Here is a 12,894-nt window from a genome sequence, read left to right as displayed (position 1 = left end):
AGGTATGTCCTTAAAGGAGGTGGGGTTTCAGGTGTCTTCCGGAAGGTGGTGATTGACTCCGCTGAGCTGGCGTCGTGAGGGAGTTATGTTCCACCATTGGGGTGCAGAGCAGCGAGACAGTTTTGATTGGGCTGAGGCGGGAACTGTACTGTCCTAGAGGTAAGGGGGCGAGGCAGGAGGTGGTGAACGCAGTGCCTTGTTTGGGTGTAGGGCTGATCAGAGCCTGAAGGTATGGAGGTGCTTTCCCTGCCACAGCTTCGTAGGCAAGCACCATGGTCTTGTAGCGGATGCGAGCTTGCATGGAAGCCAGTGGAGAGCAGAGCGGAGGAGAGGGTGAGTGGAGAACTTGGGGAAGGTGAACACAGAGGGCTGCGGCGTTTTGGATGAGTTGTGGGGGTTTTAATGGTCACAGGCAGGAAGCCAGCCAACAGCGATGGTTGCAGTAGTCCAGACGGGAGATGAAAGTGCTGGGATTAGGACTGGCGCTCGTCCTGTGTGAAGGCAGGGTTTTGTACTCTTGCGAATGGTTTGTAGAGCATGAACCTAAGCTGGATGCAGGGTCGACCAGTGTCTGAAGTTAGTTTGTGGAGAACGAACGTGTTGTCCAGGATCATGGCCAAGGTTCCTTGTAGCATCTGGAGGAGGAACAATGGAGTGTCAACGTGATGGCGAGATGATGGAACGGGAGTCCTTCCCTCGGGAGGAAGGAGCAAGCTCGTCTTGCGAGGTTCAGTTGAGGTGGTGATTGCCGTCATCTCACATGATATGTTCTGCCAGGACATGCAGAGAGTGCGATTCGACTGGTTATCAGAAGGGGGAAGGAGAAGATTAATTGTGTGTTGTCTTGCATAGCAATGATGTAGCACACTGATGTCTAATGTCGCATTGCTCGTGTTCTCTTGGCCAAGAAGTCTCTTCTTTTATTGGTGTCCTTTTAGTAGTGTTTTTGTGCAGCAATTCAAACAAGGCTGATTACGCAATCTCCTCTGACAGTTGTGTTGAGAATGTGTCTGTTACGATCTGTGAGCATTTATTTGGGACTGCAATCTGAGGTGCGGTAACTCTAATAAACTGGTTTTTGCACACTGCAGCTTGAAAGAAACAAAGTTCTTGGAATTTTCCGCATTGACTGACGTTCATGTCTTAAAGTAATGATGTGACTGCCGTTCTTCTTTGCATTTGAGCTGTTCTTGGCCATAATTAGATTTGGTGTTTTACAAATAGGGCTATCTTCTATAAACCTCCTAACTTGTCATAACACAACTGATTGGCTCAAACGCATTAAAGAAGGAAGAAATTCCACAAATTAATTTTTAAACAAGAACGTATTTGGAAACGCTTTCCCAGGTGATACCACTCATGAAGCTAGTTTATAGAATGCAGAAATTGTGCAATGCTGTCATAAGGCAAGGGTGGCTTCGACTTTGAAGAATCTCAAATATAAAATATATTTTGATTGTGTTTTAATCATGGTTGCTTACATGATTCCATATCATGTCGATTTCATTAGTTTTTGATGTTCATCACTATTATTCTACAAGTGACAAAATTAGTACAGAATAAAGAAGACCCTGGAATGAGTGGTGTGTCGAAGACTTTTTGACTGGTTACTCTATGTAAACTGTAGTACGATACCTCAACCCAATTGAGATGGTTTGGGAAGAGTTGGACCGCAGAGTGAAGGAAAAGCAGCCAACAAGTGCTCAGCATATGTGGGAACTARTTCAAGACTGTTGGATAAAGCATTCCTCATGAAGCTGGTTGAGAGAATGTCAAGAGTGTGCAAAGCTGTCATCAAGGCAAAGGGTGGCAAAATATATATTGAATACACTTTTTTGGTTACTTTGTGATTTCATATGGGTTATTTCATAGTTTGATGTCTTCACTATTATTCTACAATGTAGAAAATAGTACAAATAAAGAAAAACCCTTGAATGAGTAGGTGTGTCCAAACTTTTGACTTTTACTGAAAGTAAGTGTGTAACTTCTCATTCCATGTGGAAAATGACAGTAGTGAAAGCACTTCATTGGTATTTCTTTGCTCATAAGCAACACAGTTAGATGATAGATGTTTCTCTGAAGTCGAAGGTCGCGGTTTGTTTTCTCTGTAGTTGCTGAATCATTTCCTTGCTTGTCTATCTCTCTCTGTTCTCGCTGTGCATCTCTTTGTAGGTCTGTGGGTCGCAGCTTTCAGTTTTATTTTTTGTATTTTTGGGGGAACTCAGTCTGGGTCTCATTTTACTGTTGAGAGTTAGAATASTAGAATACACAAGGTGCAGTTTCAAAATGTGGTTGTGRYTCAGCAGTTTCTCTCTTGTTAAATGCCACTCARTGACAGTCTCTCAATTAGCCCCATGTCAGTTAAAACTCTTTAGATTGGATTCATTAGTGTAGTTAGTCTAACCAGCTAACTAAACGTAGTAATCATGACCAAATTACTGACCGGGAACACAGCGCATGTGCCAAGCAAGGGGCATTGACCTCCAGGGGTCCCCCATTGATTTTGTTAGTCACTCTCACTCAGATATCATACTAACATGGTGTAAGTCATGACAAAATGTGTAGAATTACAGGAAATTAGCTTTTAAAACTGCTAATTTCAGCTAACAGATTCCGCTGTACGTTGAATTATAGATTTTAATCCCGTTGTTGATTAAATGTCTAGCGGCTAATTGTATAGGTAATAGGCTGTGTGTCTGTAGATGGACTGAGGTAAATGAAGCTACAGCAGCCAAGGTAATAATGGCTGGGGTCATTTATGCTTGTTTTTGTTCTTCTCCAAATAGCACTTTAGTGTTTTAAAATTGTATTAGAGGAGTGTCCCTGGTTACTAGAGGAGTGCCCCTGGTTACTAGAGGAGAGTCCCTGGTTACTAGAGGCCCAGTGCACCCTGCGAATACTCCGAAGGAGCACGCCCCTTGAATACCCTACACGGCGAGCCCTTGCGTACCTAGAGGAACTCCCCTGGTCTCACTAGAGGAACTCCCCCTGGTTACTAGCATCGCAACTTGCCCCTGAATTTTACATAGAGGATGCCACCCTGCGTTACCAGAGACACTCCCGAGCATACTAGACGAAACTCCCCTGAGTCAGAGCGTAACTCCTTCTTAAGGAGAATCCCTTGCTTAACTAGAAGGAGCTGCACCTGCGGCTTACTAGACGGAACACTCCCCTGATACTAGAGGAACTCCCTGGTTACTAAGAGAACTCCCTGGTTACCTAGCAGGACCATGCCCTGTTTACTAGAGGAGTGCCCCTGCAGAGGCTTTAACGGGGTTTGCTATAGAGCGGTTACTATATATCAGTCATAATCTCCATTTGTTCCCAAATTCCCAGGTTTTCCAGAACCTACTTGGAGGATTCTGGATTTCCGCTTATTCCCTCCATATTCTGGAATTTTTCCAACCAAGTTTTCTGGAAAACCAGGGAATTGGGGATATTTAACCTGATTTTGGATATTTACCTGATTTGGGATATTTACCTGATGTTTGGAATATTTTACCTGATTTTGGATATTTACCTTGATTTTGGGAATATTTACCTGATTTTGGGATATTTACCTGATATTTGAATTTACTGATTTTGGGATATTTACTTGATTTTGGGATAGTTACCTGATTTGGGATATTTACCTGATTTTGCGATATTTTCCTTGATTTTGGGATATTTACCTCCATTTTGGAATATTTACTGATTTGGGATATTACTTGATTTTGGGATATTACCTGATTTTGGGATATTACCTGATTTGGGATATTTACTTGATTTTGGAGATATTACCGATTTTTGGGATTTATGTTTACCTGATTTTGAGATATTTACCTGATTTTGGATTTTACCTGATTTTGGATATTTACCAGATTTGTGATGAAACCCTAATGTGGATGGGGGAGATGTTTATGGTGTACTATATGTGTGTATGTGGTGGGAATGTGTGGTGTGTGTGAGGTATGTATGTGTGCTCTGCTGCGTGTGCATGCTGTGTGGTGTAGTATGTGTGTATGGGGGTGGGTAGTATGGGGGAGAATGTGTGTCGGAATTCTCTGGGATTCATACAGCTGCTGTGGCTGCTGGGCTGGTTTCCATGCAACATGTGTAAAAGAGGTACAGGCTGGCTCCCTCTGTACCACCTATCTGTAGCCGTACCAAAGGAACCACACTTTGAAATAACACATCCATTCTCCCTCTCTCCTCTCTCTCTCTCTCTCTCTCTCGTCTCTCTCTCTCTCTCTCTCTCTCTCGCTCTCTCTCTCTCTGTCTCTCTCTCTCTCTCTCTCTCCTCTCTCTCTCCTCTCTCTGTCTCTCTCTCTCTCTCTCTCTCTCTCTGCTCTCTCCTCCCTCTCAGCCTACATATATCTTTCCTCTCCTCTGTCTCTTCCCCTCTCCTAGCTTATATCTTTCTCTCTCCTTATCTTCATCCTCAACTCTCATTATCCTCTCTCTCCGCACTCTCTAGCTATATACATACTTTTTCCCTCTCTCATCTCTCTCTCCACGCTCTCTAGCTATAATCTTGTTTTCTCTCTCTGCTCTCTCTCCCTCTCTCTCTCTCTCCTCCTCTCATCTCTCTCTCTCATGCTCCATCCACCATCTTACCATCCTTACTCTCCTCATGTCGATAATATAGCTTTATCGTACATCATCTCTTTGGCCATTCATTCACATACTCAGAGAGATTTGCACAGATGAAAGAGTTGCCCCATTATAGGTTCATGTTAATAAGTGCAGTTTGGTGTGAGGCTTTGSTTGAGAGATTCTGAAGATACCATTTATTCATATTATTCATTTTTATTTATACCATTTACAAATTCAATGTATCATTAAACAGGAAAAGGATTGAGGAGTTTTATGCTATCTTGTCAACTAAATCCATATGTAARGTAACTCTGGCTGCTTAATTTAGCTGGAAACTAAGACGTTGATGGTGTAGGGAGTTCTAGGGGTTTAACACACCTGGGTCACTAGCAAACAGGATTCCTGGCAATGCAAAATAGATTCCCCCAGKTATAGGCTACTGCAGAAGAGCAGAGAAAGACAGAGAGAGATGGGGGGGACAGATGGGGGGAGACAGATAAAAACTTAAAACATGCTTTCCTCTTTCAGTGGAACAGAATCTACTGAATCTCTTGGATTTTATTAGATTAATTTAATAATGAATCAATGTTTTTTTCCAAGAGGTTACGCCATCGTAAATAAAAAAGAAAAGAGAAATTAAAAAGAAATGATGACGTTGTAAAATGGCATAGGTCTACCTCTTAGAAAAAGAGTCTCCAAAAGGGTTATTCGGCAGTCCCCTAGGAAAACTATTTTTGGTTCCAGGTAGAACCCTTTTTGGTTCTCGGTAGAACCATTTTGCATTCCATGTAGAACTATCTGTAGAAAGGGTTGTACAAGAAACCCGAAAGGGTTCTACCTGGAACCCAAAAATAGTTATTCAAAGGGTTCTCCTATGGGGACATCTGATAAACCCTTTTATGTTCTAGATACAGTAGCACCTTTTTTTCTAAGAGTGTACTGTTAATATCATGTCTAACAGTAAGGGGCATTGACTACCAGTGTAGAGCAGAATTATTCAAAGATCATTATCTTTTTTTTTCTCCAAAGAATCTATCTCTTGTTTACCACAGAAAAATGGAACGAGAGAGAGAAATTTCCCATAGAGTACGTCATAGGAAATTAAAAAGAAAAGGGATATGACATTGTGAAGAGTTTTCATAACAATAGCATGACTAACGAACAACAGAAGAAATGAATATGAAACTGCCCGCGCAGTACTGTGTTTAAGCATGGCACTGGCTGTAGTAGGGGAATTACAGCCCAGCCTGGCTATCTCTCCTATCTCCGGACTCAGAGACTGACTGGGCTGAACACGCAGGCTGGAGAGAGTGGGTGAGGATTAGACGCACATTGCACAAGCGCTGGGTTTCCAGACTAACAGGCACCTACTAGGTGGAAGACAACTAACAGTCGTTTTTTACCAGTGATAGAATAGCCTTCTTTCAAGTGTTTTTGTAAAGTAAAAGACAACATTGAAATATATCTAAAWRCTCATATTTACACCCCCCCATAACTCCCAGTCCACACCCACATGGCTAAGTATCTGCATCCAGATACTAGGCATTGTGGATAACGTGTTGTGCTTTCGCCAGACACACCATTTACTCCATAGTCAAGTGTCGCRATCTAGTGGATGCAGCRGACATGCTCGATATGAGTTGAATTAATAGAATTGCAACTGGGATGGGAACTGAGCAGCTCAACAGCTGCGGGACAGCTGGATTATCGTCCATCTTCCAATGACCCTTTACTGTTTAACCTTTTCTGGCGTGATAGCCTACCCCTGGTTTTCGGGAATTTTACTATCCAATTATAAACTGATCAACGGGGTATAGTTTCTACAAACACTGATTGGCGCAGCGTTCAAAATCTGAAAAGACTCAGACTATGGGGATATTCACCAAGATAGCTGTCAGAGAAACCGCTCACTAGAATCACCTGCACCTGTACATAGCCCACCTGCTAAATTAGCCCAATCCCCAACTACCTCCATCCCCATACTGTTACTATTTTATTTATTCTGCCCTCCTTTGCCACCCCCCAGTAATCTCCTGACTCGCTACATATCACTCTTCTGACACAATCGTATCACTCCAGTCGCTTTAATGCCATATATCCTGCTACTTATCTAATTGCTATATTGTAATTATTTCACCACTATGGCCTATTTATTGCCTTACCTCCGTTATCCTACCTCATTTGCACACACTGTATATATACTTTTTCTATTGTGTTATTGACTGTACACTTGTTTATTCCATGTGTAACTCTGTGTTGTTGTTTGTGTCGCACTGCTTTGCTTTATCTTGGCCAGGTCGCAGTTGTAAATGAGAACTTGTTCTCAACTAGCCTACCTGGTTAAATAAAGGTAATATATATTTAAAAAATAAATGCATTGCAGAGATCCATTCCAGCCTACCTATGCTTTGCACACCAGTAATACCACTTCACTCCACAGGAGGGCAGCATTGAATTCTTCATTAATTGATCCGATTTATAGTAAAGGGGCGTTACCTTGATGTCTGCGGTAGTGCTGCTGGTGCTAAAATAGAAGTGCACTTATTCTGATAGGTTATCATTGGTGCCTCCGCAAGGCCACTTCGACACAGTTATTACAAAACTCTGAAGCAGCAAGATGGACATTAGCTTTAAATGAACCGCAACACCAAAGAAGTTGTGTTTTGGAGTTTGTAGTTTGACCTTTAAAGGTAGGCATGCATTTATTCCGTTATGCCTATTCATCATTTGCATATTGACACATTTCCAGTCTGTAACAGAAGAACATTGTATATTTATTTAGATTTATTTGGGTATTTTGATCATTCCACTAGTCTGAAATATAGGCTACTGCATAAATGCATAAAATACACCAAAGACTTCAAAAGGAGGTAGGCCAACGGTAGAGAACGATGAATGAAATATGAAGGACATGCTGCAACGTAGCCTAATATGCATATGTGTGGAGTAGAATTAGTTAAGATTAGTAGCCTACCATGAACACTTATTTGCTGACATCATTGTCGTGTTTCATGTATTCTGTGCTGCAAGACTTACTGTGTTTATAAATGTCAGCCAGGAATGAGTTAAGTAGTTGTACTTATGGACAAAGCTCTAGTTGTTTTTACTTGTACCCCATTGATGTGATCACTCAATGTTATTATGATGCACACCTCAAGGGTTGACGCTACACTCTTAGAAAAAAGGGTTCCAAAAGGTTATTTGGCCGTCCCCATTGCAAAGCCTTTTTTGGTTCCAGTTAGAACTATTTTGGTTCCAGGTAGAACTCTTTTTCGGTTCCATGTAGAACCCTCTCTGTAAAGGGTTCTACATGAAACTCAAAYGGGATCTATCTGGAACTAAAAAGGGTTCTTCAAATGGTTTTCCTATGGGGACAGCCGCAGAACCCTTTTAGGTTCTAGATAGCACCTTGTTGTAATTCCTTTCAAAGGGATTTTGTGGAAACAGAGGCAAATCACTTTGCTCTTATTTTCCCCTTTGGTCTCATAACACTCTACCCACCAGCCACTAGTTAAGTGCCTTGTCGAACCTTCACATGTTCGAGGACCTCTACAGATGTCACACACATGAGTACTTGTCAATTACAACAAAGGGAAGTTCTTCAAAGACCACACACACACACACACACACACACACACTCCTCTCTGATGGTGTAGTCTACAGAAGAAGGTTTGATGGGAGGCTCTTTGACCCTCATGAAAGGTCCACTAAAGGTCAAACTGAAGGAATAGTTGTTTCATTATGGCGATGTATGGTCATTGGTTTGCATCTCCAGTCTGCTGTGTCAGTGTGTTCTGTGTGCTTGTGTAGTGTGTGTTGTGGCTGTGTGGTTGTGTGTGTGTGTGTTTTCTGTGTGTGTGTGTGTGTTTGTGTGTGGTGTGTGTGTGTGTGTGTCATGTGTGTGTAGTGGTGGCGTGGTGTGTGTGGTGTGTGTGTGTGTGCTGGACCGTGTCCTCCTCTCTAAACCCAACTTGTGTGTTGTGTTTGAAGTGGCGAGCCGTCAGGATGATGTGAAACGAGATCGCTAAGCCTCTTCGATGAGGGTCTTGGCTGGGGGGACAAATACACATCACCTACATATCTGTGGTTGGAGCGGTAGTTGAGGGAAACGTTTCCTTATTATTGAGCTTCCAGTTGGGTCAAATGCTATGACCCTTACTGTGTTCCACAGGCCTCCTACCCAACACATGAACTATACAGCGGCATGAAGTGACTGGTGTTCTTCACCAGAACATACTGGGGTTGCCTAAAAATCTCAATCCTGCATGTCAGACAACCTCTTGGCCTGTAACATAGGCCATTTTGTTGTCTTGCCAGCCGATAAATACATTGCGGAACTTAGGGCCAACTTATTATAACCACAAGTCACGAGAGGAAGGAGAGGGCGGCGGGGAGAGATTTTATCTTTGGGGAACCTTGGGTGGTGAGACCGTCGTACATATTTACGTGTTCACTCTTTATTTGTTGTATTCTTATTTTTTCAAACCTGTTTTTTTATCCATCCACATTTCACTTTTCCTCTCGCTTTGGGCCTACATGTAAACTATCATGGTTCCGATTTAGGCCAATAAAGACGACCCTTTGAAATCTTGAAAATTGCGAGAGAGACGACGGTGAGAGAGATGAGACGAGACGAGAGGGAGAGGGAGAGGAGCAGAGAGGTAGAGTAGGAGGAGAGACGAAGAGAGCAGACAGCAGGACGAACGAGAGAGGAGAGGAGAGACGAGTTGACGGACGAGAAAGGCGAGAGAGAGATGAAACCGAGAAGACGGAGAGAGAGAAGAGGAGATGAGACGAGAGCAGAAGAGGAGAGAAAAAGGAGGAGGAGGAGAGGAGAGCGCAGAGAGAAGGAGAGAGAGAGATGAGAGGGAGAGAGAGACGCAGAGACGGAGAGGGAGGAGAGAGGAGAAGCAGAGAGAGAGACGAAGAGGGAGAGAGACGAGGAGGTAATGAGAGGGGCTTCTGCTTCACCTACACCAACAAACCCACCAGAGCCCCGGACAGCACACAATTAGACCAACACCTCATTGAGAAAAACAATAAAAAGATACTTTAGTTGACAATTGAAAACTTAACAAAAAAACAGAGCCCAACAATAGAAGCTATTTGGCCCTAAACAGGAGTACACAGTGCACGAAATCTGACCTACTGTGACACTGAACCTCAAAACTATAGGAAACGCTTGCTATGTACGCACTCGCGTGACATATAGCCATGCTATTGCGAAAGCGCGCGCCGTTAGCTCATGCTCATGGCTCTCAAAACAGCGCTATGTGCACACTGCCTCACACAAGAGAGCTTGGAACTGTGAGCTGCGCTTCTTAACCTCCGTGCCAAATGTGGTGATCGATTATATCTTGAGATGAGCAACTATTTCTCCTCAGATACACAATGCCACACAAATTGCGAACCACAACCTCCCATTTTTAAAGCTACAGCGCCCACTATCTACACTGGGTGCAATAACCAGTTTGCCATCACGCGCATATGACCTGTTGCCCAACAAGAAACGCGGCACCCAGTGAGAAACAAACATCCATTGTAAAATACACCCATATTTTATGCTTGCATTGATTTTCCCTTTTGTACTTCTACCATTTGCACATTAGTTTATCAACACCTGTATATAGTAACATAATATCAATATTGTAATGTCTTTAATTCTTTTATCAACCTTGCTTGTGCATTGTAATGTTTACTGCTTAATTTTTATTGTTATTTCACTTTTGTTATATTATCTACTTCTATCGCTTGGTGCCCCAATGTTTTAACATATGTTTCCCATGCAATTAAGCCCCTTGAATTAATTTTAACTTTAATTAGAAGAGATACGACGAGAGAAAGGACAGAGAGAGAGACATGAGTGGAGTGACGATGAGAACCCACATGTGTAATTCTCACGAACCAAGCGTCACGAGACAGAAGTGTGGCTAACGAGTTAGTATACAGAAGTTCCATCATGTTACCGAGAGCTTTATGTCACCATGGGCAAAGGGAGAGTTTGGGTGCTAAGAGAGCTTGCAAATGGAGCTTGTATGCTGCCACCACGTTTGGGAGCGTTTGATGTGTGTGTGTGTTGTTTGTGTACTCATATTGTTATGATTGAAATACATGACTAAAGTATACATTGTCATAGACATGTATACACTAGAAGATATTACATAACATTTCGTCCCTCTTGTATAATGATAAATAATGTTCTGTCCTAACGAAGAGGGCTGTTAGCAGTCAAGCACATGGCTGTGTGCCCTATACTGTGACACTGTGAAACGATAAACAGAGAAGAAGTCTCCCCCACCCGGAGGGGAAACCTTGGGCTTTGTCTAGATGTGCTATAAACAGGGTGCAGGCAAAATTGTATGACAGTGGCAAGACGACCTTAGTGAACTTAGTTGTCATTGTCTGAGAGAGGAGGCATTTATGGACAAAATGAACAATGTATATACAACAAGTTAACAGCGAAATGATAAGCGAGAAGCTCACGAATATAAACACTGCTGGACTATGTGTTAGACTGCTCACTGATACTTTTCATATATCTTCTAACAGAACCTTACACAAAATCATTTATTTATAAATTATTTTTAATATTTTACCCCTTTGTTTGTATGGATACTCCAATTGTTAGTCCGTTACTACTCGTTTTCTCGCTAACTACTCCGGCGTGACCGGGCTCGTGGAGACGAGTAACGGTTGAAACGCCCAATGCGTCACTCCGCAACACACAACCCCCCACAGCCTGCCCTGCTTTCTTTAACACAAGCCCCAACCAGTGTCGAAGGCAACACCCTTGCACCTGGCGACCTGGCCTGCGTTGTCACTGCCCTGCGCCCACAGTGGTCGCTAGTGCGCCAATGAGCAAGGATACATATCCCTACCAGCCAACTCTCCCTTATCACCCGGACCGACGCTGGGCCAATTGTGCATCGCCCCACGGACCTCCCGGTTGTGGCCAGCTGCGACAGAGCCTGGGCGTGAACCCAGAGTGTCTGGTGGCACAGGTGGTGCCCTAGACCACTGCGCCACCCGGGAGGCCCACCTTACAAATTCTTGGTAACAYKCCGAGTAGTTTAATTGAAGTTCAGTTTATGAACATTGAGAACAAAATTCTCTTAACACAATGCTTGTTAATTGACTGAGCACTTTATATTGTTGTATGCTATTATAGAATAGTTCCCGAGAACAGAAGAGGTTTGTATCTATCCTGTAGCACAACTGAACTTTGTGTGTATATCAATAGTTGTGTTTTTTCTTATGTACAGTAGCATATGGGGATGTGTGACACTTACTCCTCAGCCGGAAGTGTCGCCACTTGCGCCGACTGGTTAGTCAGGAGGGCAGTCACGTGTGCTAGCAAGGCAGAGGTCCTAGGTTCGAGACTCGGTGTGAGACGAATCAGGAGGAAGCAGGCAGCGTGACGTCCGTTACATTTAGTTGTTGCTCTGTTGGTCCTTCTGCACAAATCACARCTGTCAACAGAAGTAATGGTGACATCACACACAGCATTTGGCAACGCGTGCTTGGGTATGGGGGGTTTACGGGAGGTATGTTTGTGGGTGACCCAGGCCCGGGTTGGGCTGTAACTGCTGGAAGTTCTTCCCTGCGTATTCCCGATCAGAGTTTAGCATTACACATCTATTAATAGGGCCTTCCCAGTCTCCTCTCTGACACTGAGGCTGACACACAGCTCTCTGACAACCTGGCCTCAAATATCACTCTGACGCTCAGTCTCTTTCTCCTCCATCAGCACTGCCACCTAGCTAACCACAGACAGCTCACTGGTGTTGGGAGCACCGCAGCTTAGAGCTAGCTGGTAGCACCTGAGTTGTGCAGTGACTGATACTRAGGGATTATACTGGACTCCAAGGTGCCTGGGGAAATAGGCTAGCTGAGGTTTACTAGCCCCTGGAGGTATGAGCTGTTTTGGATACCCAGAGAGTGCTGGTTTGTTTAGTCTTCAGTGCTAAATATATGGTGTTTTGCTTTAGGTACTAAGAGGGCTGATTAGTTTGTTTGTAATGTAAACAAGGGGTACTGGTTTGTATTTGTTTGGTGTACTATGTACTGGTCTGGTGGAATTCATTCTAGAGAATTGGTAACTAATGCTGACTTGTGACTTGTCTCTCATCCTCTCTCTGTCTCTCTCTCTTTCTCTCTCTCCCTCTCTCTCTTCATCTCTCTCCTCTCTCTCTCACCTCTCTCTCCATCCATTTCTGTCTCTCTCTCTCTCTCCTGCGCTCTCTCTTTCTCTTCGCGCTCGTTCTCTCCCTTTCTCTCTCTTGCTCTCGTCCCTCTCCCTTTCTCTCTTTTTCACTTTCT

General features: G+C 43.4%; 1 protein-coding gene across 1 annotated transcript in view; it reads left to right on the top strand.

Moving 5' to 3' along the window:
• Window positions 1-299: 299 nt before the first annotated feature.
• LOC111951275 (protein kinase C theta type-like) overlaps window positions 300-12,894 on the top strand; it is a 31,443-nt gene continuing 18,848 nt past the window's right edge. The window contains 1 exon segment of the mRNA XM_070434722.1: window positions 300-333. Within this exon segment, the coding sequence (XP_070290823.1) occupies window positions 300-333 (34 nt within the window).

The sequence above is a fragment of the Salvelinus sp. IW2-2015 genome, linkage group LG24 (assembly GCF_002910315.2).
Source record: "Salvelinus sp. IW2-2015 linkage group LG24, ASM291031v2, whole genome shotgun sequence".
Classification (NCBI taxonomy): Eukaryota; Metazoa; Chordata; class Actinopteri; order Salmoniformes; family Salmonidae; genus Salvelinus; species Salvelinus sp. IW2-2015.
This window is presented reverse-complemented; position numbering and strand designations above follow the sequence as displayed.